At 38.2% G+C, this 22,805-nt stretch overlaps 4 protein-coding genes across 4 annotated transcripts; 3 read left to right on the top strand and 1 right to left on the bottom strand.

Annotated features, from left to right (window-relative positions):
• Positions 1-836: 836 nt before the first annotated feature.
• On the top strand, positions 837-3,017 carry trmt12 (tRNA methyltransferase 12 homolog). Its single transcript, XM_033974154.2, has 7 exons — positions 837-1,033; positions 1,159-1,327; positions 1,409-1,598; positions 1,673-1,823; positions 1,915-2,024; positions 2,091-2,248; positions 2,326-3,017. The coding sequence occupies exons 1-7, from the start codon at positions 921-923 to the stop codon at positions 2,737-2,739; spliced, it is 1,305 nt and encodes a 434-aa protein (XP_033830045.1). The 5' UTR covers positions 837-920; the 3' UTR covers positions 2,740-3,017.
• Positions 3,018-3,128: 111 nt separating this feature from the next.
• On the top strand, positions 3,129-11,714 carry sytl4 (synaptotagmin-like 4). The gene is made up of 17 exons (XM_033973807.2): positions 3,129-3,390; positions 4,418-4,569; positions 4,723-4,941; positions 5,035-5,147; positions 6,064-6,175; positions 6,244-6,414; positions 6,512-6,623; positions 7,207-7,291; positions 7,364-7,458; positions 7,567-7,659; positions 8,712-8,890; positions 9,545-9,647; positions 9,886-10,047; positions 10,275-10,374; positions 10,446-10,551; positions 11,253-11,461; positions 11,548-11,714. Exons 2-17 carry the CDS (start codon positions 4,454-4,456, stop codon positions 11,712-11,714), a joined length of 2,142 nt encoding a protein of 713 aa, XP_033829698.1. The 5' UTR covers positions 3,129-3,390; positions 4,418-4,453.
• A 671-nt stretch (positions 11,715-12,385) lies between these two features.
• Positions 12,386-17,036, bottom strand: srpx2 (sushi-repeat containing protein X-linked 2). The gene is made up of 10 exons (XM_033973742.2): positions 16,887-17,036; positions 15,932-16,003; positions 15,660-15,851; positions 15,420-15,596; positions 14,413-14,536; positions 14,218-14,339; positions 13,973-14,152; positions 13,315-13,451; positions 13,126-13,247; positions 12,386-12,566 (listed from the first exon to the last, which is right to left on the bottom strand). The coding sequence occupies exons 1-10, from the start codon at positions 16,930-16,932 to the stop codon at positions 12,386-12,388; spliced, it is 1,353 nt and encodes a 450-aa protein (XP_033829633.2). The 5' UTR covers positions 16,933-17,036.
• Positions 17,037-19,156: 2,120 nt separating this feature from the next.
• zbtb33 (zinc finger and BTB domain containing 33) lies at positions 19,157-22,782 on the top strand. The gene is made up of 2 exons (XM_055224618.1): positions 19,157-19,272; positions 19,840-22,782. Exon 2 carries the CDS (start codon positions 19,842-19,844, stop codon positions 21,978-21,980), a length of 2,139 nt encoding a protein of 712 aa, XP_055080593.1. The 5' UTR covers positions 19,157-19,272; positions 19,840-19,841; the 3' UTR covers positions 21,981-22,782.
• Positions 22,783-22,805: the final 23 nt, after the last annotated feature.

The following is a 22,805-nucleotide window of genomic DNA, read 5'->3' as shown; positions in this document are numbered from 1 at the left end:
TTAACTGTGAATATGACTGAAAGGCTTTTATTCTGTCCTCTTCTCTTTTAATGTATATATTTTTAATTAGCCTAGTATTATTATTTTATGATAATTATGTTTTTGTTTGTTTGTATTGTGAGTTTAATGACTTTCTTAATCTGAGAAGCACTGTTTTAAAGGTGCAAGGGTGTATGTAATGTTCTGGTGAAGGGTCTGTCACCTGCTTGTCTCTGAGATGTTTTTGCTTTGCCTAGAATGTTCCATTGTAAAGCATCACATTTGTATCTTATATCTATTCAATTACAGGTGTTTCTCTTTTTTTTTTTGCTGATAAATATCTCACAAAACATGCATTTTTACTGTGAGCAGGTTCGCCTCTCCACAGATCTGACCTGCAACTTGCCCTGGTAGCCACCTGCTTATCTCCATGGGGATAAATGAGTTTAATGTCATATTGTGGAACATTTCGGGCAAGGCAATGACATCTACATGGAGATGAGCAGATGACAGAGCGTCCACCTGAAATATTATTATCTTAGTATCAGCTGAAAAGTTTGAATTCCAGTGATGAAAACTCAAAATGCTGTGGACTTCATCTGTCACCTGGAGACATAATGAAATTAATTATTTTGTGTTACAAGTTATTTCTAATTAGACTTAAATAATAGGCTACTTACATATACCTAACAGTAGATTACAAACGTACGTAAGTCAGGATGGCTGTATCATTAAAAAAACTAAAGAAACAAAACACAACAACAGTCACAAAAAAGAAGATAGCATTTTAAATTGAAAGGAGTTTAAAACCCACTAATGCCCACTAGTGCCGTTCAGTGGCGCCATCTGCTGGACGCTGAGGGCGCTACAGCTTGTGCGTCGTGAAATGTGCTCCGACTTGAAACACGCTACTGAAATATCACAGGAAGAAACACCAATACATGATTATACATTCTGTGGTTAATTACGTACGTTTGAGCACTTTGATTGTTCTTATAAATATGGAAAACGTGCTGTGTCTTCGTGTATCGCAGTGTTATGCTCAGCATTTCAGGTAATCGCACTAGAAGAGCAAAACTGCTAGCTTTGCTAATTCTGCCGCATTAGTAGCCAACACGCATTAAGTTTGTAAATAAGTCAATATGTTAATGGAATGATATGTCTTGTCTTATCTTACAGGACATATTTACAGTCTCGGCATGTTCTGGACACAAGTTTCCGCTTATGTCAAGACACAGATGAGACAATTTTGATACCCATTTTGCCCAATAGTGTCTCGCAGTTGGACATGGGACATCTCCAGTCCACTCTGGCATCTGGCAGTGTCTGTCAAATAACCTGGAGACAGGTATTTAAGACGTACTTTTTACCCCCATCAAATCACCTTTAATTGGAAAATGTCTCTCACTATTTTTGTTTCATTTAATAGGTTTTTAAAAATAAGAAAAAACAAACCGTTGTAAATAAATTAGAGGTAGTCCTTAAGAAGCTGTTGGAGTCTGCTGGGGAAGAATGGACAGAGGAGCTGAGGAGAGACCTGCCACGTGGCTTTGAGAGGCACGGGGACCTTATACTACTTGCTGACAATTGTTTCTCTCAGTCCATATGGAAGAAATTTGGTATAATTTACACAGCTGTCTGTTTTTTCCATAGTTGTTAAATTGTTAATTTAACTTTTTTTCCACTCCTATAGGTTGCACACTATGGAGCATGGTGGCAGAGGTGTTGGGGAGTGATCGACTTGCAAAAAAGAGTTGTATATCCAGTAATGGATTTAGGTCTCCTGTTGTGATGATGCTTCATGGAGAACATAGTTGGGTGACACATGTTGATAATGGCATCAGGTAGTTTGCAAACTTTATTCACAATGAGATACTTTATAATATTCAAGTTGTGTATTTATTTATTTTAGACCCATTTTCTTTTCATTACCAGATATGATTTTGATGTCACCAAATGCATGTTTTCGTCAGGGAACATTACAGAAAAACTCAGAGTTGCCAGATTTAACTGTAAAGGAGAGACCATTGTGGATTTGTATGCTGGTAAAATAATCTGTAATATTTGTTGCCATTTACAGAGAGATGTCAATAACCATGTGTGTATTCTAGGAATCGGATATTTCACATTGCCCTATTTGGTTCACACGGGAGCGGCTCATGTTCATGCGTGTGAGTGGAACCCTGATGCTGTTGAAGCTTTACATAAAAACCTTACATTGAACAAGGTCTCTGAGCGTTGCACTATCCACCAAGGGGATAATAGAAATGTAAATCATTATATATTTACATTTTCTTTCACAAAATTAATTTCCAAAAGCCTGATTATGTTATGATGTTGTCTTAGCTCCAGTTGTGCGATGTTGCTGACCGTGTAAACCTGGGCCTCATACCAAGCTCTGAGGATGGCTGGCCTGTTGCCTGTCGACTGCTGAAAAGATCCACTGGGGGCATTTTACACATTCATCACAATGTTACTTCTCCAATGTCCACTACTGACACTTCTCTGGACATTCACAGTGACACTAAGGGGTTTTCAGTGAAGAACAATGACAGAGGAGCATGGCAGGTTTGGGCTGATGGCACAGCTGAACGAGTTAGCTCTCTCCTAAAGGACACTACTGGGACAGAATGGAGGACACATGCCCAACACATAGAACATGTGAAGTCTTATGCTCCTCACATCCATCATGTTGTCTTGGACCTGGAGTGCAGACCATTGTTAGAGGAGAAAACACAACACAAAGAATGGAAAGAATGACAACAGATGATTTAAAATTAATTTAAAATAATTTGTATCATTGCAGTCAACTCTTCTGCCTTCTCTTCTTGTACTCACATTTATTCTATATTTTCTTGTACATTCCTTATTAGAGTGTATAAAAACTGTAATTTAAACAGTTAGAACTAAATCAGAACCAAGCAAAAAGTTGAGACTAGTTGTTGAGAAAAGTTGTTTCTACTGTCAATGGCTGAACCTTCATTTTCAGTTATATCACGTGTGCTATCAAAGAATAAAGTGCAAAAGAAGGGCAAATGTTGGACGATATACAACTTATTCTTGTAGTTTGTTTTGGTTACAAATTGTCCATGTCCAGTCTTTGTGGAAAATGAAGGCACCTGTCATGGAAAATGTGGAGAGGATCTAGTGCCGTTTGTGCCGCAGACTTCCCTTGTCTTCCGGTGCGACCCCACGCGCACTAAGTCAACACTTTAGGAGAGGGAGCCAAGGAGAAACATGCGGATATGATTCTTGTCACTTGAAAGGCAATGAGCCTCTGGTTTCACCCTTTTTTTCGCCTACAGAAATAACAGTGATCGGACATTATTATAATGATTTAGTTTTGAACAGGATTTCGCTGTGACTCCAGCTGAACAGAACTGGAGCGGGAAGAAAAGCGACTAAAGACAGGTGCGTCCTTTCCTCGTTAATCAGCGGCATAAAATAATGTTTAATGTGCTTTTTGTGTTGTCAAGTATAACAGTTAATTGAGGAAAATGCTAAACTGTTCGGTATAACAGAATGAAAATGAATGAAGGACACATTGCTGTCTACATTGTGCTTTATGAAACTTACTTTTGTTAATGTTCATTAATTTCATGATTAGGGTTTGGGAGAGTGGCACACAGGTCTAGTCTAGTGTGCAGTAGTGCTGCCATATAGCCATAGCTCACGAAAAAAAAGAACAAAATAAGCTCCAGTACATGTAACAAACAGTTAGATGGTATTTTCCCATAAATACCTTCAATGTTAAACTGTTCTTGCTTCAAGTGAGTTTTACAGACTATGCCATTTTAAATAAACTGTCTAAACTGGTATTACACTCTTGCTAGACTAGGTTCTAGGCATTTAAACAATGAGGAAAAGGGGCTTTTGCTTGCATTTCTGCTTTTCTGAGCATTAACTATGTCCACAGAACATGCCTTCTTTGAAGTAGATGAAATGAAGCATACACTTTTAGATAGAACATGACCGATAATCCAACTTTGGACTGAAACAAATGAACTCCTGATCTCCACCTGCTTTCTGTATCCTTAAAGGGTGGGAACCATACATGGCAGCCAAGTCCATGTTGTTTTTGCTGCTCCCACAACCTTTCACCAGGGCACAGACCTTCTGTGGGATTTTAATTCCCTCCAACTGTTTACCTTTAGTAAATATTTCTCAGTAAAGAGCTGCTACCAAATACTAGTACTACTATTAATTTCATAATGTATACTTAGACCCTACAGTTTACACCCTTCTTGATGATGTTAAACTACAGCTGTAGCCAAAACTGTGACAGAAATGAGGCTGACAGTTTGTGCCATTGGCCCACATCATGCACATCGCTCACATGATACAATAGCAATTATGTGGTGTGGCCACACAGAACCCTGAAGATTTGATCTTAGGTTTAGATTAAATTGACCACATGTTTGACCTAAGACTTCTGCAGGTTTCCTTTTACTGGTGCATTCGGGATGAGCTTCACATGATGCTTCAGTCTGACATAAACCTGGGCTTTCTGTCGGACTCTGAGCGGGAGCTGATCCTGGAGGTGCTGAGGCGAGATGAAGAGCTGCGACAGGCCGAGGATCAGCGCATACGGTCTGCTCTCATTATTTACTATGCAATGTCCAACTCTCCTATTTATCTAGACCACAGCATAAAAATTGGTTTACAAACAAATTTTAATAAATACCTGTATTTTGCAAAACGATTACAAATTATTTGTTTCAGTGCTGTTATGACTTCTTTCAGGAAGCTGAAGACTGAGTTGCTGGATATTAAGAGGAGAGGGGCCAAACGAGGCAGTGGAAAATACAGTCAGCGCGTTTGTGGTCGCTGCCTGCAGCCTCTGAGCAGACTCATGGTCGTCTCTTGTCAGTGCAGGTTGTGCCATCACTATGTCTGCCACAGCTGCAGGACTCCTGTCGGCCCAAAGGACTCCTGGCTCTGCAGTGTGTGTGCCATGGAATCGTAAGAGCCTCATTAGTCATACTTCTCTAAGCATTATTACTGCAGAGATGGTACAGACTCCTTTTGTATGCATCACCTAACTGTGATTCACAGGGACCTAAAAAAGAGAACAGGTGATTGGTTTTATGATCAGAGGGTCAACCGCTTCTTAGCAAGTCCTGCACCTGACCTTGTGAGAAGTTCCATGAAAAATAAGCCTGCGCCAAGTGAGTGCAGGAAGAGGAAGTGGGTATCAACAGTCTAACTACTAGGAATGCAAACAGCACTCTAGTGTTGGCACGTGCTTATGAAATACACATAGACATAATAATTACAATGTCTCAGGCTATACAGTTTAATGTTTTTTCTACAGATCTTTTATATACATGAAATCAGACCTAATGCTATCCAATGTTCCCATCATTTACATTTATACGAATACGCACAACATAAAAGTAGTACAACAGACAAAACAAAACAAGCAGTATCAATTTGATTTACTATGTCTACCTAGATTACAGTTACCAGATTACAGTGCACAGTTTGTTGTGGAAATTATATCTTGCTAAAGCCAAAGCCTTGGTGAACTATGAAATACAAACAGGTTACAACCGATAAGACAGGGCTCAGGCCTGCCTTAGCTACTAACCAGCAGCCTCTCACCATCCCAAGCAAATCCCCGAGTCTCCCCACAGAGCATCTGTGCTCTGAGTATTTACACCATAATGACATCATACATTACAAAAGCAGAGTCACATCTCATGAGTTCAACATTTACACTTGAAGACAAGTAAAACAGCAAAGGGTTTCCTGGATGGTGAAGATAGTGTCTGCTGAGCTTTACATATGTTAATGAGATCATCAGAAATCTTTTCTTCACAACGTAAATGCTCTTTCCATCACAAGTTCATTCTGATAAACTGCACAGTTAATCAGAATTCTTAGTATCACCGTCGCTTTGGCTGCTACAATGCATTTTTATTCATTTGAGATCAATATTGCCACACATTTAAGCTAATTTCCCTTTGGTGTGAGCTACTGCTGTTCTATTGGGATGTCAGGAAATGTGCCACGCTTGGTCCACAGTGTATTATAATACTGTACTAGTCCTGGATATAATAATTTTACTTTTGCTTTGTTTAGTAAAAAAGCGTGAGACGACAAGTGAAGCGCTGTTAAGAAGTACAGAGGTAATTCTTGAAGCTCCAGGTCCTATCCCTCGACCAAGGCTCAAACAGGAAGCCACTCACAAAAGGTTTGTCAATAATGTATAGTTTATTTGTCGCTGTTTTTTAAAATAATTAATTCTTCATTTTTTTCTAGTAATGCTTCAAGTGAAAATTCAGGATCCATTGCATCAAGGGAATCTTTGGAATCAAGAGAGGATGTTTGGCACAAATCAGCCCACAATGACTCTGAGTCTGTAGAAGTTGTGAGTTTGAGTAGCAGTAGAAAGGCAACAGAGTCAAACCATGTCACACCAGAACTGACAAAGTAAGCTTAGTAGGAAAAAACAAGCAATATTCAGTTCAATAACACTGGCTTGGGTTCATTTGCTATGAAGCTAATGTAAATGTTTTGTCAATAAAAGGAAAGAGAGTCAACCTCCACAGCCCATTTTGGCAGAATCCAGTGTTTCTCATCTGCAGCTGCCAGGGAGAATAGACGTCACAGATCACAGCTCGAAAACTGAAGCTGACTCTGTAAGTTCATTGTTGCAAAATGTTGACTTTTTACTAATTTTGAATTATTAATTACTCATTAAATGCATTTCTTAAGGGTTCTCACTTGGGAATATGAAGTTTCATTCATGTACTTATATTGGTTTTCCTTCCAAACTAATTATTACGTTAAAACTTGAAAACTGCTTGTTTTCAAATCTGTTCTTTCTCTGATCACTTTGGCTCTTGAATTGCAAGTCACGAGCAGTCATCGATCTACCAGCAGTCATCTGGCTAAATATAGTTGCTTCTGTTTTTTTTTCTCGTGTGCTTGAATCCCCACTGTAGCCAGCTAAGCATAAAGCAAGCAATTCTCTTTTAACATTATAGAAAAAGCTATACTAAACTAATGTATCTTTATTGGTTTACATATTGTTAAATGAACTAAGTGACACAATTGGATTCTGAACAAAAGAGGTTCACACTAAAATTCACAAAATATAAAAATACATAATGTTTTGATTCACAGCAGTCACTTACATATTCACAACCATCTGGAACATGTTACCAGAGAGTACAAGAAAACAATATGAAAAATGTTAAATATGTTAAACTTTTCCAACAGGAGATCAGAGAGAGTACTGTATCTCCTGAGATGGATGTCGATCGACTTTTTAAGAAGAGTGTTAAGGGGACACAGAGGACTTCTGGTATGTGTTCACTTAGCATAATCTTTACAAACATACTGATCAAAGTTATACCCTCTTCTGTCTTATTCTCAGAGTACACATCGACTCTGGACCTACGTAATGAGCCAGATTCTCCTCCAGCTTTAGTGGTGACCAGGAGCAAATCTGTGCCAGGCCTGGATGCAGCTGTATGTAGCACATGTTATTGGCAGATCAAAACTTGTATTGATCTCATAGTGAGTGTTCACGTGTGAGAGGAAGGTGTAGTGATCAAAATGATTATGATGACACAACAGGAGGAAGAGGAGGAGGATGAAGATATTGACAGCCTCGTTAGTTTCCACAGAAGTAATATGGCTTCTAGCTCCTCCAGCCTGAACAGTTCTAAGGTAAATTTTCATCTACACCAGTACTAAAGTCTCCCCAGTGTGCCACTTAAAGCTCAGCAATACCAATTATTGATCCATGTGTTTTGGAATGATGAAAAATTAGGACTGTGAATAGTGAAAAGTCCTCAGAATGTTACCAATAACAGGAAGCTGAGACCCATGAATAGCAGGATATGGAAAATGGAAAATAATCAAGATAGAGCAAGATATCTGCTGTTTTCTCACTGTAATAGAACAGATTCACAGTTCACAGGAGTAATAATTAAATGTATGGTCGTATACTGCACCATGCAATTTTTCAGAACGATATGCCACCTACTTGTCTCCATAGACATGTCATGTCATGTCATTGCTTTGCCTAGAATGCTCCACAGTTTGGTATTAATTTTGCATGTACTGCTAAAATATTTTTTGGGAAAAAAAAAAGCATTCTTCCTTTTAGCAGGGTAACCTGTCCGCAGATCTGACTCGTAGCTTGGCCACTTGGTTTTGTCTTTATCTTTATTTATCTTTATTTATACAGGGAGAGCCCAATGGGAGAACTTGGACTTTTTTTCATGAGTGTCATGTTCAAATACAGAAAATGTATAAATGAAAACAAACAAAACCCAAGTGCATAAATCCATTCAAAACAGTAAAAACAGGTGCAGATGTGAATGTAAATGTTTGGTGCCACAAATGGAATTTAATAATCTGGTAGCAAAGTATATAATTTAGCTTTTCCTTGAAATATATTCAACTTTTGTGAAGCACAGTTGTGTTTTAGTTTTTGTTTATCTTTGAGCGATGAAGAAAAGAGGGTGCCACTGTCTGTGTGAATGGTCACGTATGTTTGTTTAATCTCATACAACAGGCAATGCCAGGCAAAGCAGTAGCATCACTATGGAGACAAACAGGTGGCAGACCCTCCACCGGAGGCATTGCATGGTGCAAATTTGAATTAACTTTTTTACACTCTTACATTAGAAAGATACTTGCCAACACTACTGTAACATAAGGCTGCTTGCGTCCAAATATCCCAGTGTCAATATTTGCTTTGTACCACACTTCAGAGCACACTGGGCAGCCTAATGAGTATCTACAGTGAGGCAGGGGACTACGACAGTGTGGAGGTGAGTGGAGACCTGGTTTTCTCCATCAGATACGACGAACACACCCAGAGCCTCCACGTCTTCATCAAGGAATGCCACGGCCTCGCTCACGGGGACTCATCACGCAAGCAGTCTAACCCGTAACTATCAAACAAATCATGCAGTGTTAAAGAGTACAATATATTTTGTTTATGTAGTATTAAGGATCTACATATGTTATAGTTTATTTTACTTTTTCTTCATTGTAAACTGCAGTTTTGATCTAAAATGGTTAACTGACTTCCTGTTCAAAACCGCAGAACTGAAAACCTAAGCCTCTTCATACTGGTATTTCACCATAGCAAGCAGCAGATTGTTATCTTCTAGGACCCGCAGACAGATTATTAAAAATATATATATCTTAAATACAACTCTGAATAAGTTAATTATGAGGAAACACTGTTATGACAGGGTTAAAACCTCATAAAAGTAAAAAAATAAATAAAATTACATAATATGTCTCTTGAAGTAGGTGTTTTGGCTTTTGAATTGTGTCTAACCAAACCAAAATTGGCACAGGATCTTTCCGAGACGCATGTTTCTGCCTTGCATGCCCTCTGTGATGTTAACACGTCTTTGATCTGCACTGATAGGAGCTGCTATGTTTAAACAGCCTCGATAATCACATCCCAGGGGTGCTTACTCAAACTGCACAGGAAATTGCAAATCATCAGATCTTTAGTCAGAAAATGTCAAACACGTATGCTGTTCCCTGTTTAACATGTACAAATTAAAAATATTATTATGTTCTTTAGTTATGTCAAATGCTACCTTCTTCCTGAAAAATCCCGCCAGAGCAAAAGGAAAACCAGCATCAAGAGACACACAGTTAACCCAGTCTTCAATGAAACTTTGAAGGTACAAGTGCTACCAGGAAGCTTCACACTGATTATTGACTTTACATTGTTGACTTGCTGACACACCTAGACTTAGGAACCTTAATCCACTGCAAACACAGACAGTATCTAGAGACTGCCCTCATGGATGTTGACACTGTACATAAGATTAGATATTACATTATGTGCCCTAACAGTATGCAGTAGTAATCACCATTTACAAAACGTTGCTATCACGTTGTGTTGTCTTGTTTCTCCAGTACACTATCAGCCGAGCTCAGTTGTGCAGTCGCTCTGTGCTCATATCATTATGGCATCATGGCCGTTTCAGCCGCAACGTTTTCCTGGGTGAAGCTGAGATCGCTCTAGACTGCAGAGACTTGGACTTCCCAACAGAAGAAACTGTCATCCTCATGTCAAAGGTTATTACAGAGATGTTTTTTTTTGTTTTGTTTTTTATCACAATATATTTTCAGTAAAAAACTCAAGACAATCCAATTAGGATGTTAAATTTTAGTTTATTACATTATAACATTCATTTCACCTCACTTTGCCTTTGTATGCAGAAAAAATACAAAAAGTATGATATGGTACTGATACTAATATTTGTGATCTTGGCTCATTTCACCTATGTCATAATTTTTCACAGACCCCATCTTCAGTGGCAGTTTTTGCTCAGTATAAAGGGGAGCTGGTAATTTCATTAAAATATGTTACTCCTAAAACACAAACACCAATGAAAATAAAAGGTAAGGAGAAAAGGTAAAGAATAAAGTAAGTATAAGCCTACATGTATTCTTATATGCCGTTGTGCATATAGGTAAAAAAGATATGACTGAAGAAGGGGAGTTGCATGTTCTCATCAAAGAGGCAAAGAATTTAGTAGCAGTCAAAATGGGAGACACAGCGGATAGCTTTGTAAAGGGGTGAGTAATACCATGACATTACAACTCAGTTAATCTTTTGTGAAACTAGCATCAGTGGTGGAAGAAGTACTCAGTTTTGTTAAGTAAAAGTGCAGATACAGAGCCAAAAAAAAATTCAAAAGTAAAAGTGTCATGTGAAAAAAATCTATGCAATGTCTTAAGTAGTGTGTGTGTATATATATATATATATATATATATATATATATATATATATATATATATATATATATACATTTTAAAAGTACCCATTTAAAAATTTACTTAAAGAGTAAGAAGTAATTCATGCAGATTTTGAGATCTTGAGAAATCTTCAAATGTAGTGATTTTGATAAAGATTTGTGCTGAATTTTGTTCAACATAAATAAGTGAATCCGTAGGGTTTTTTTCTTTCTGTTTTTATTTGTACATTTTTGTTTGCTCAAATTTTGACCTTGGAAAAAAAACAAAAAAAAAACCCTTGGCCAACAGGTCTCAAACAATAATAAAAAATACTTTTCAGTCCTGTTCAAAAGTGTACTGGAGTAAAAAGTACAGATGCCTTCTCTCAAATGTAGTGAAGTAAAAGTAAAAAGTATGCACTTCAAAATCTACTTCAGTAAAATTTTTAGGTATCTACACTTTGCTTAAGTACAGTACTTTGCTATTAATGCTAGTCAGTGGAGGAATGTAACATAATAAAAGTAGTATTCTTTATTATGCAGGTACTTGTTGCCAACTAAAGGAAAGTCAACAAAGAGGAAAACTCCTGTTGTGAAGAAAAACCTGAATCCTCATTTTGCTCATACGTTTGTGTACAAAGAGGTGGGCTTAGAACAACTAAAGGAGATGTGCCTCGAGCTGACTCTGTGGGATAGAGAAGCTATGTCCAGCAACGAGTTTCTGGGAGGTGTGCGTCTCAGCTCAGGAAAAGGTAAAAATGAAAACTTAAAAGTCCCTTGAAACTGATTGATTTAAAATGATACATGTCAATCACTTCCCTTCTGTGTCTGTCATCAGGAACTGTAAAAATAGGAAAAGAGGAGGTAGAAATGGACTCTGTTGGTGAAGAGGTCAGTCTTTGGCAGAAGATGATGCAGTACCCAGACTCATGGGCAGAGGGCACTCTTCCACTGCGCTCTACAATGGGAAAGTCCAAGGAAAAATTAGATCTCCTGAACAAATAGAAGAATGAGAAGTGACTTATCTTAGATTCCTCTGCCAGAGATTTTTAAGAGAGTTTGGAGGGTAATCTTAACATGTCAACTGTATTTTTTGCCATAAAGACAGGCTTTGCTGGGGTGCCTTAAGCCGATATTAAGTAGTGAACTGATTTCACTGTAGTGTTCTCAAACGAGTATCTTCAGCACTATCTCACAATTTACACTGTCTGTGTTCACTGCAGGAGCTTTTGTGAACTGTGCCAAAACACTAAATTGTATATTTGCTGCAATGACAAGGATTTACTTTTAAATATAGATTAATAATATTGAAAGCCAGCACTTATGAATATATTCACTCCATTCTATTTGTACTTGTTTAAACGTGTTTATTGTAGACCAATGGAGTAGGTTTTTATTTAGCCGCATTTCACTTATTTCATCTTGTGTAGAGTTACTGTAGTGTTACTGTAAGATATATGAAGAATGCATGTTTTTAAATTTATTCCAAAGTATCTTAAGTTTGTGCAATAAACATTTATTTAACCTAAACGCCCTACTGTCTGGTGTGATTCACACTAATGTATTTAGATAAGTGAGCTGCTGATATGTAATCTTCAGTAAAAAAATAGGATCACATTTTAGTAGGATAGTTTTGGTTATCCTCAAAGTTTAAGTCTTTAGTTTTAAAATGCTGACTATTGGCAGAGGTTTCTGTGTTTTTCCAGTCTCTCTCTCTCCTCCTCATTCAACACAAAGGCATCGATGTAGGAGAAAAGCTCGTCAGACGACACAGGGGTAATGAAGCGCTCTCGGTCCAGTCCCAGCTCGTCCAGAAGCACCATGCTGAAGTACGATCTGGAGATCCGGAAAGTCTGTCTGCAATAAAAAGAAAGGCAAGTTTATTGGTTATCAAAAACTGTTGAATAGAGCAACAAAGGCAACTGGTTTATGTAAATGTGTATTATTTTCCAAATCTTTTTGTTGCTAATGATGACTGACATTTTTCAGTGGGTAATTTTTAACAAGAGAGAAAACAAAACCTCTCAAAATGGTATTGCCTATGCCATGTACACATATAAGCCCACTCACATTTGGGGGCAAAGCTGAGAGGATCTTTTGTTAATAAAAAGAATAATAAAGTTTTATTTTGAATCATTTTGAAACATCAGCTACACTCAGGTCTTAAGTGCTCATGACAAATTGGTACTATAGTGGAATACTTGTTATTTTTAGCTGTGTTTATGCTTAAAGCGCATTCTTTCCATTTTAAGTCAGCCTGAAGAAGGATTTTATTTTTTTTATTTGGAGACTGATTTCAGGGCCCTGTGCACATCTAAATGAGACAGTTTTAACAGCATGCTGATTACACTGTAGCACATGTAGTCCGAAGTGATAGTGATGTGCACATACCTACACTTATGGGAGAGATAGTTACCTTAAACCCTCAATGACATCGGCTGTGAGGGAGTCTTCTTTGATGCGCCCAGTCTCACGCGGCGGAGAGCCCAGCAGCTCAACCACTGTCACATGTCTCAGGTCTAAGCCACAGTCAGACGTCTGAGAAAATACAGATCTATTTAATGTTGACAATGGGCTATTAAAAATCACTGTAGTGTCAGCTCACCTGTATCATCATGTTCTGCAGCTGGTAGTCTGGGTCAGTTATGTTTGGAGCAGAGACAATGAGTAGCCTACGCTTCTCATAGAACTGGTCCAGGAGAGAAGAGGCCGTTTTTAAATGTGAAGATTTGAAGTCTAGAGCTTTAAAAAAACCAAACAAACAAACATCAAATGTACTAACATTTTATTCAGAAAAAATGGAGCATGAAGTACTATGAAGATACAAAATCTTGTTTTCTAGACTAGTGTTTCCCAACCAGAGGTATGAAGACCTTTGAATATTTTTTGATTTTAAAAGGTGCAACTGAATGAAATTTGGACAGAAAATATTCTTTGAAGTAAAATTACATAATTAAATTAGTGTCCAAACTCATCCTTAAGACAACATTTAATAGTAGCCTAATCTTTCATAATAATAAAGTAATAACTAGAGTTGGGTGGCACTCGTACTGTGATGAGAAGTTTAAGGTTTTTTTTAAACTAAAAGTGTATTGAACTTGGGGTTGGCACATGAACTGGTGGCAAAGATCCATTGCACTGCACAACACCAATAAATCACCTGTTGCTTTTGTATCAGATGCTCTCTTTCATAAACCCTGCGTATGCATTAAACTGGTGGATGAAGTATGATTGCATAAATTGGGTATCCCTTCCTTACTTACGAACACATTGCGCAGGCTGGCCCTCCCAGTTTTGGTTAAACTGACACACACGACTCAACACTCCTCGGCGCTCATAGCCTCCGTCACAGTGGTACTCGCAAGTAGCTCCATAATTATTTCCATCAGAGGAACAGGTGAGGTAGCCATGCAGAGGTGGAGTCAGCTCAGGACATCTTCTCACTGCAGAATATATCCAGTGATTGTACATGGAAAACTACATGACTGTCTGCATTTCATTGACTTACCTTCAACGCGGACTATAAACTTGCAGGCAGCTCTATTTTTGGCCTGATCATAAACCTTGTATCGGATAATGGTGGGTCCTTCTTTAAATTCAGAGCCTGGCTCTGGACCGACAAGTATAACCCTGAATAAGAAGTAAAGTTTGCCCAATGTTTAAAGCAAATTGTGTGAGAGATGACGAGGGAGCTGTGGCATACTCAAGTGATTTATCAGCAGTATCTGAGGCCACTGGTCGATCCCAGGAGACTGTAGCCACCAGCTTACCAGGCTGAGCAAACTTCAGTCTGGAGAGAGGGCACTTGATCTTTGGGGGATCCATGTCTGCAAAGTGAAATACAAACATTTTAAAAGTAATTTCAAAAGCACAAACAAAAGTGGTTCAAGTCCAAATAAGTAAAGGGGAATATTTGTGTGAGCAAGACTTGAACTGAGAAAATGACAAATAGAAAGTTTGTACAGATGGATTTCATTTGTGCTGAGATGAAACAGGTGTGGCTGTCCAAGGGAGAATTTGAATTTGAAGCCTCCCAAGCTTCACTATCATCATAAAAGCTCTTTCGGACATTTTTGGACATGAATAAAAGTTAATAAGTAAAAATAATTTCTTAAAAATATTTCTTATGGTACTAGTCCTTAACAACTCCCTTATTACCAAAGGGCTGTTAGGGTCATAATTCATATACTAAATGGTAAATGGTCACATATTTATATAGTGCTTTTTCCACCTTCAAGGCGCTTTACATCAAGGAACCACTCACCCATTAACACACACATTCATACACTAGTGTACGGAGACACTGGATCAGTGGATAAACCCTGACTCAGCTACTGTCGCCCAAATAAGCAGTAATAATGACTTAATCAGTAGGAACGTGTTAGTAAATGTTTAATCAGCAACAGAAAAAGGTTATGCATCCATCAATCTATTAATTATCTTCCACTTATCCTGGGCCAGGTCGCAGACTTCCCTCACTCCAGACACGTCCTCCAGCTCCTCTGGTGGGACCTCAAGGTGTTCCCAGGTGAGCCGAGAGACATAGTCCCTCCAGAGGTTATGCATCATAAGATATTTAGTGGCAAGTATGCAAATTAGTAGTTTGTTAGTTGCTAATAAGTGTAACCTAAAATAAAGGGTAACTGGTAACAGTGCAAGCGCCTTATTAATATGCATAACTAACTAATGACAGTTAAAATTCCAATATACCTGAACAGACTGGTTGGACCCCACTCCACAGGCCAGACTTCAGACAGGTGCGTGAGTGCTCCCCTTCGAAGCGGTAGCCAGGGTCACACCTGAAGTCACACCTGGAGTCCACCATAAATCCCTGGCTGCAGGTGTAACTTCCATGATAAGCAAGGGGCAAAACATGGCAACGCATCTCTGTACACATATCACAACAGTTATTATCACTATTACAAAAACAAATGCATTTATACGACTTACTGCGACAAATAGCTGTTCCAGACCAGCGGCGGTTGGCAAGGCACTGAATGGCGTTCCTTCCTATAAGTCTGTATCCCGGGTCACACTTCATGTCACAGCGGGTCCCAAGGGTGCTGCGGTAGGACGGGCCACGAGGGGAGCGGCAAGTTACCTCCCCATTGGTCAGGCCCGGAGAGTGGCACCAGTACGGGTCTATCCGTGGCACAGATCTCTGAGTGTACATTGTTGCTATAAATTGTTTTTTAGATGTTTAAACAATGTGGATGTCATACCTTTGTAGTCAAGTTGTGGAGAGACGTCTTCCTCTATAAAATCATTGTAGCCTTCAGTGGTCCCAGAGCCAGCTGTACCAGTACACAAGTCCAACATGTGGAGACAGTAGCCAAGTAATCATTTCTAGCTTTACTTGCTAACAGTTAATGGTGTGATTTATGACATTTAACAGATGCTCAATATTAATATATGCTAATGCAAACAATTTGCAAATACTTGAATCTGCTTGTATTTACAGGTTTCCTTTCATTCCTTGCATTCCTATTCAAATACACCTGGATTTGTCATCATCATGCTGTGAGCCTACTTCAAAACAAGAGGAGCTGCTGGCAGCAGCACAGTGAGAAAACATGTGAAAATGTGAAAATGTGAAAGGAGGTCCCAGCTTGTGCAATAGTTGAGATGTTTTCATTACAGTGTATGACTCTTTAAACACTCTGCCCAACTTTTTCATTTGTACACTGGAAATGACAGCCACATTATATTGAACCATACTAAACCATTTATTTATAGAAGATATTATGTAAACCATATTATATATGTAAAAGCACATTGCATCCTACAAAACCTCCGTAAACCTTAACTTTATGACTAACTTTATGACTGCGGTCACGTGATTATTTTAGGGATTAATCCTGGGTTTCACAAAGGAGCTGTCCTGTCCTGTAACTGAGCCAAGTCTGGCACCTTTTAACACAGAGTCACAGCATGATGTCAGCAGCATATTTACATGTAGGAGGAAACCTGTCTGTATTGACTCATCTTCAGATTAATCACATCTGGAATTAACAGAACTGCTGAGGAGACATTTCCAGAAACAACCAAGAGAGCTCCACCACAGCAAGTCTTTCCCACCTTGTGTCATTAATATCAAAATGAATCCTTTCGATCACACCAGACTAAAACGTGTAGGACATGCTTTTAAATATTTTTAATACTTTACATTTTTCTCACCTCTAAAAAGTAACGTGAAAACAGCACTGATGTAGAGAAATCGCATGTTGAGATTTGTAGATAACACCTGAGCTTAAAAAGCAAAATAACTTCAAATCCTGTATTCCAGAGTAAGTGTGAAAAGGCAGGGCAGACGGATGGCGTTAAAACGTCGTGTTGGAGCGAGAGTCGAATAATGTTCCTCTCTTCACTCAGAGCAAACTCTGTTCTAAAATCTGAAGCCCCTGCCCCTTTGTCCTGCGCAGGATGAGCCACTAGAGGGCGCTGAGAGGCCGTCCTTAGTCTGATGCGCCTCATTTCTGAAATCATAGAGTTAAAGTAACTGATTTATGATTCACAGTAAAACTTCTCTTTTCTCATTGTTTATGGACTTAGTAATGACTCATTATTCTATCATATAGAGAGCAGACACAAAACAGTACGCCTTTGATTCATAAAAGTGGTTTATTGAACAAATGTGATATTTGTTATTTATAAAAGATATTCCAAACATTTAACATTCCTAAACCCATTAAAACGGTATGAAAGTCAGTGTATCTTTTATCTGTTAATGCAAAGGTTAGAAATTTAATACAAAGGAAAAGTTTGTTTTTATTTTGTAAGGGGGCGAAAAGTGCATTTTCCCACAGGAAACACACTCAAAAGAAGAAGAAGATGATGATGATGATGGTGATGATGATGATGGCGGTGGTGGTGATGATGGTGATATGATGACGATGATGACGATGATGATGATGATGATGATGATGATGATGATGATGATGATGATGATGATGATGGTGATGGTGATGGTGATGGTGGTGGTGGTGGTGGTGGTGGTGTGATGATGATGATGGTGGTGATGATGGTGATGATGATGGTGGTGGTGGTGTGATGATGATGGTGACGACGACGACGACGACGGTGGTGATGATGATGGTGGTGATGGTGGTGGTGGTGGTGGTGACGATGATGATGATGATGATGACGACGACGGTGGTGGTGGTGGTGATGATGGTGATGGTGGAGATGGTGGTGATGATGGTGATGATGATGGTGATGATGATGGTTCAGCCAAAAAAAAATGTCTACAAGTGGGCTAAATTGTGTAAAGCAGGACAGAGCAGTGTTGAGGATGAAGGCAGGCCTGGAAGGCCTACAAAAGTGAGGTCTCCTGAGGTGATCGAACCATACACATTTGACATTCTCCTATGAATTTCAACGGGTTTGCACCCTTCAGCAACCAAAAACTTGATAACTGACTGCTGTTCAGTCCTAAAGCATGCTTCTTGGTTGGCCATCTTTGTTAATCGCCAAAACTCTCAAAGTTTTTTTTTTTTTTTTTTTTTTTTTATCTGCAAAAGAAATTAAATTCATGTGAAAAACAAGTAAAAAAAAAAAAAAAAAAAAGTAAGCTTCTTAAAAGTCCTTATACCGAAAAATTCACCTTATTTATTGAATGACCCTAGTATTTATCTATTTTATACCTATTTTTTTATATACTCTTGGCATCCAGTGTGGGCAGCAAAGTAAGAATTTCATTGTGCAGCGAAATGTGTTTCTTTACTCTGCATATGACAATGAAGCTTTGAATCTTGAATCTTGAATGAAGAAAAGTTATATGGTGAAGGAAACAAGAGGTGGACTAAACAAAAATTTATTTAGGTGCAATGCAACCCTCAAAATCAACTGGCTAAAATCTTGGCTTAAACTACATAATTCCTTATGGTACTGTATCCCTAGATTTATTTTTAACAAAGTGAGTGGACTCAACCTTTTATTTGAGTCTTCCATAAACAAATTTTACTGTACTGGAAAATGTTATACACATACACACACACACACACACACACACACACACACTTACATTTACATTTACATTTGATATTTGTTGATGTTTGCTATTGAAAGCACAAATAATCAATTTTTCTTTTGTGCAACAATTCAATATGTAACTTGGATACATTTCATATTTTCATCCTAACTAGTCTTGTTAAATAGAGATGTTATAATTTTTGGCGTACTAATTAAATATAAAATAAAATGTAATATTATTGTCCTGCCAAATTTTTATACACAAATGTAAAATCCAGAAGTGTCCTCCTAACTTTGCTTTAAAAAACTTACATCATACATAAAATCTCTGAAATATATGAATGGACCTAAAGCTAAAAAAAAATGGGCGTAAACCATTTGTGTGTAATTTTCAATAAAGAATTAAAAAAAACAAAAAAACAAAAAAACTAAAAAAAACCCGTTGTGAGCATGTTGTACTGCGCATGTTCTACTGCGCATGTGCGTACTGCGCTTCGCTTAAACACTGCGCAGAGGCTTTTGTCTGGAGCCTTCTAAGTTACAATTTCGTAAATATCTCGCTTTATTTTGTGTGGGGACACAAAATTTGCAGGTAACATTCAACTTTACCCTTTATGAGTGATGTAGATGTATTTAGCGTGTGTGATGTGCATGTTGTCTTTATCCTGACGTAAAGGCCGCTGTGTGGTTTAGCAGAAGGAGGAAGCGTCGGGGCTAAGCTGACAGCATCGCCTGTGTTTGCTGTCGACAACCCTCCCTAACATTACATTCATTTAATGTAACTACCAAATAAAACGCATTTCTTTGTTTCTGTGCTAGATACAAGCAAACGTTAAGCGCAGTGGGAACGTGGAATAAAAATAGGGAGAAAGTAGCAAGCTAGAGTAATGTTAGCTCAAGTTCATATAACTTGTGCTCTCTTTATGAAATAATATAAATTTTGGATTTGTTTATATTTTTCGGAAAAATAAATAAAATAAATCATAGTACTAATAACAATTTTTATAAACATTCTTTAGAGCTGACTATGATAAAGCAATGCAGAGGCACCAACTAAGCCAATATTTTCAAACTATAATATCAAATGTATAAATTTGTTTTTGAACTTATGTATACTTTTAAATACTCCTAATTTATGTGTCTTTTGTTTTTATAATAGATATGCCGAGCCTTAAACTGATATCTGCTACGGACACAGAGTACTCTATTGCTGTGCTGAAGTCACTGAATGAGCAGCGAAATAATGGACTATTTTGTGACATTACAATCATTATCCGGGACAAAAAGTTCAGAGCCCACAAAACCATCTTATCTGCTTCTAGTACGTACTTTCATCAGCTCTTTACTGTGGCTGGACAAGTAATTGAGCTAAACTTCATCAGAGCAGAAATCTTTGAAGAAATTCTTAATTACATTTACACTTCTAAGATTGTCAGAGTTAGATCAGACATGCTTGAGGAGCTTATACAAGCGGGAAAAATATTAGGAGTGAAGTTTATCGCTAACCTGGCGTCACCTTTATCTCAAGTGAAAGGGCTCCCAGGCTTATCCAAAGAACCAGAAAACAAAACTGATACATCTTCAGAGGTGATGCCAATAATCACAGAATCCTTTTCAATATCTTCTGAGGAATTCAATCAAACCTCAAAATCTGAAGGGGACGCCGAGGACTCTGACAGTGATGTGATGTTTGTCTCCCAAACAGCAGCAAATCAGAAAATTAACACTGAGGTAATTGATTTAGAGTCTTCAGAAAACATAAATAATGTAGCTGCGCAAGAGGAAGGTTCTGGACCACAGAAAACATATTCTGTAAAACCTCCCAATTCTAAAGACAGCAGCAGCTCTAAAGACAACAGCAGCAGCAGCTCTAAAGACAACAGCAGCAGCAGCTCTAAAGACAACAGCAGCAGCAGCTCTAAAGACAACAGCAGCAGCAGCTCTAAAGACAACAGCAGCAGCTCTAAAGACAACAGCAGCAGCAGCAGCTCTAAAGACAACAGCAGCAGCAGCTCTAAAGACAACAGCAGCAGCTCTAAAGACAACAGCAGCAGCAGCAGCTCTAAAGACAACAGCAGCAGCAGCAGCTCTAAAGACAGCAGCAGCAGCTCTAAAGACAGCAGCAGCAGCTCTAAAGACAGCAGCAGCAGCTCTAAAGACAGCAGCAGCAGCTCTAAAGACAACAGCAGCAGCTCTAAAGACAACAGCAGCCCTAAAGGCAACTCCAAAGATGTGTCTTACCCTGTGACTACAACCATAGCACCAACTAGACCCACAGGCTTCAGCCGTGATGGTTCAAGTCTTTCAATATCTTCTGAAAACAAAGATGTTTTGGGAGTTCACAGAAAGCAAGTAACGACTGCTGCTGCTCAGCAGGGAAATCTCAAAATAAGACTGGTCGATGTGCCTGATGCCTCTGAGGAGTGTGACAATAACTCATCCATGCGTAAGTTTGGAGCAAAGCAGACGGTAACTCTAAAAACAGCTGCAGAAATTGGTTCCATTGGTTCAATATCTCCTGATTGTCGAGTATATGCCAATATTGGAGAAAATACATATGACATAGTCAAAGTGAAAGATGACCCAGGAGAAGGAGGATCTAAAGCTTATAATGGGAAAAGAGCATATATGGCCACCCCCAAAAGGCCTTGTGAAGAAGAACCAATTTCACCCACAATTGGACCCATAAAGAAAAGCAAAGTGGATGATAGTCAATATTATGAGTTGGTCATGGATGGAAAGACCTTCTATGTTTGCGTGGTTTGTAAACGCCCTTATGTGTGCATGACAAGTCTCCGTCGTCACTACAATACTCATTCATGGGAAAAGCAATATCCATGCCGACACTGTAACAAGGTATTTGCATTGGCTGAATACAGAACTAAACATGAAATTATTCATACAGGAGAGAGGCGATACCAATGCTTGTTGTGCAAACAAACATTTTTAAACTACCAGTTTCTTGCGAGCCATTGCAAGTCAGTTCACAACCAGGATCCTAGTGGGAGAAAAGGAAAGAATTTGGCAGACAATAATCTTTATCGGCTGCTTCCATGCAAAACGGTGAAAATGAAAGCATACTCTTGGGTCTCAGAAGACAAGCCTTCTGACATAAAAACGGTCATGACTGAGGACGGCAGTGTGCACATCACAACTACACATCAACAGGACTCCACCCAGAAGAGGATGTTAAATTGGGATGACATATTTTTAGAGCCAGATGCAAATCCCCAACCTGGAGGTTCAGTAAACCATAAGCAAGAGCCTGAATTTGACTTCATTCTACCACACACTTACTAAACAACCAATATACACTTTGTGCCTCTGAATTTCATTGCTTTTTCACCTGCCCCTTACTGGTTAATTTAATTTAAAAAAAAGTGAAGTCATTATGAAATTGGCACTGTCATCATGAGAATAAATCTGCAAAGAAAACCTAGTATTTTGCATTTGTTTTTATATTGAAGCTTGCTGGATAAAAAAAAAAAAAAAAAAAAATTCTAGTAATTATTTTATTATCACATGAAAAATTCTACATTTACGAATACTGATGGTTTTAAACCAAAACAAAAAACTATTGAAGCAATATCTGTGTAATCCCTCAGTCGTCCAGGTGTAATCCATAACAAAATATTTCAAATTCAACTCTAAAACCTTTGTCCTTTTGACAGATTTGAATTTTCTTTTGCTATTAAAACTTGTTTTGTTTTCTTTTCTTTTTTTTGCATTACTTTGGTGCTGTGGCAGGGATGTTAGTTAAGTAATTTTAAGTCAAGGGATAACTTGTTAACCGATTTACATGTATTTTTATAGCCCGCTTTTATCACCTTTTTTGCCAAACCTAGATAACTATACAACCTATATACAGATACAAACAACTATTCAGATAGCACTTAGTATTGATTTATGCAGTTTTCATAGCCAGTCTTTAGAGTATGTCAGTCTATAAATGTAATGTCAATGTTGTAAATATATGACCAAGGTTTAAATGGATTGTAAATAATCACATTAACAATGGGACTGTCTATATTGTACATTTTAGAGAACCCATGGCCTTTAATAATGTTTTTATTTGTAGGAAATTAAATGTTTTAATACACTTCTTATGCTTGCTTTTTTTTTTTT

The sequence above is a fragment of the Periophthalmus magnuspinnatus genome, chromosome 10, assembly GCF_009829125.3.
Source record: "Periophthalmus magnuspinnatus isolate fPerMag1 chromosome 10, fPerMag1.2.pri, whole genome shotgun sequence".
NCBI classification, from domain to species: Eukaryota; Metazoa; Chordata; class Actinopteri; order Gobiiformes; family Gobiidae; genus Periophthalmus; species Periophthalmus magnuspinnatus.
This window is presented reverse-complemented; position numbering and strand designations above follow the sequence as displayed.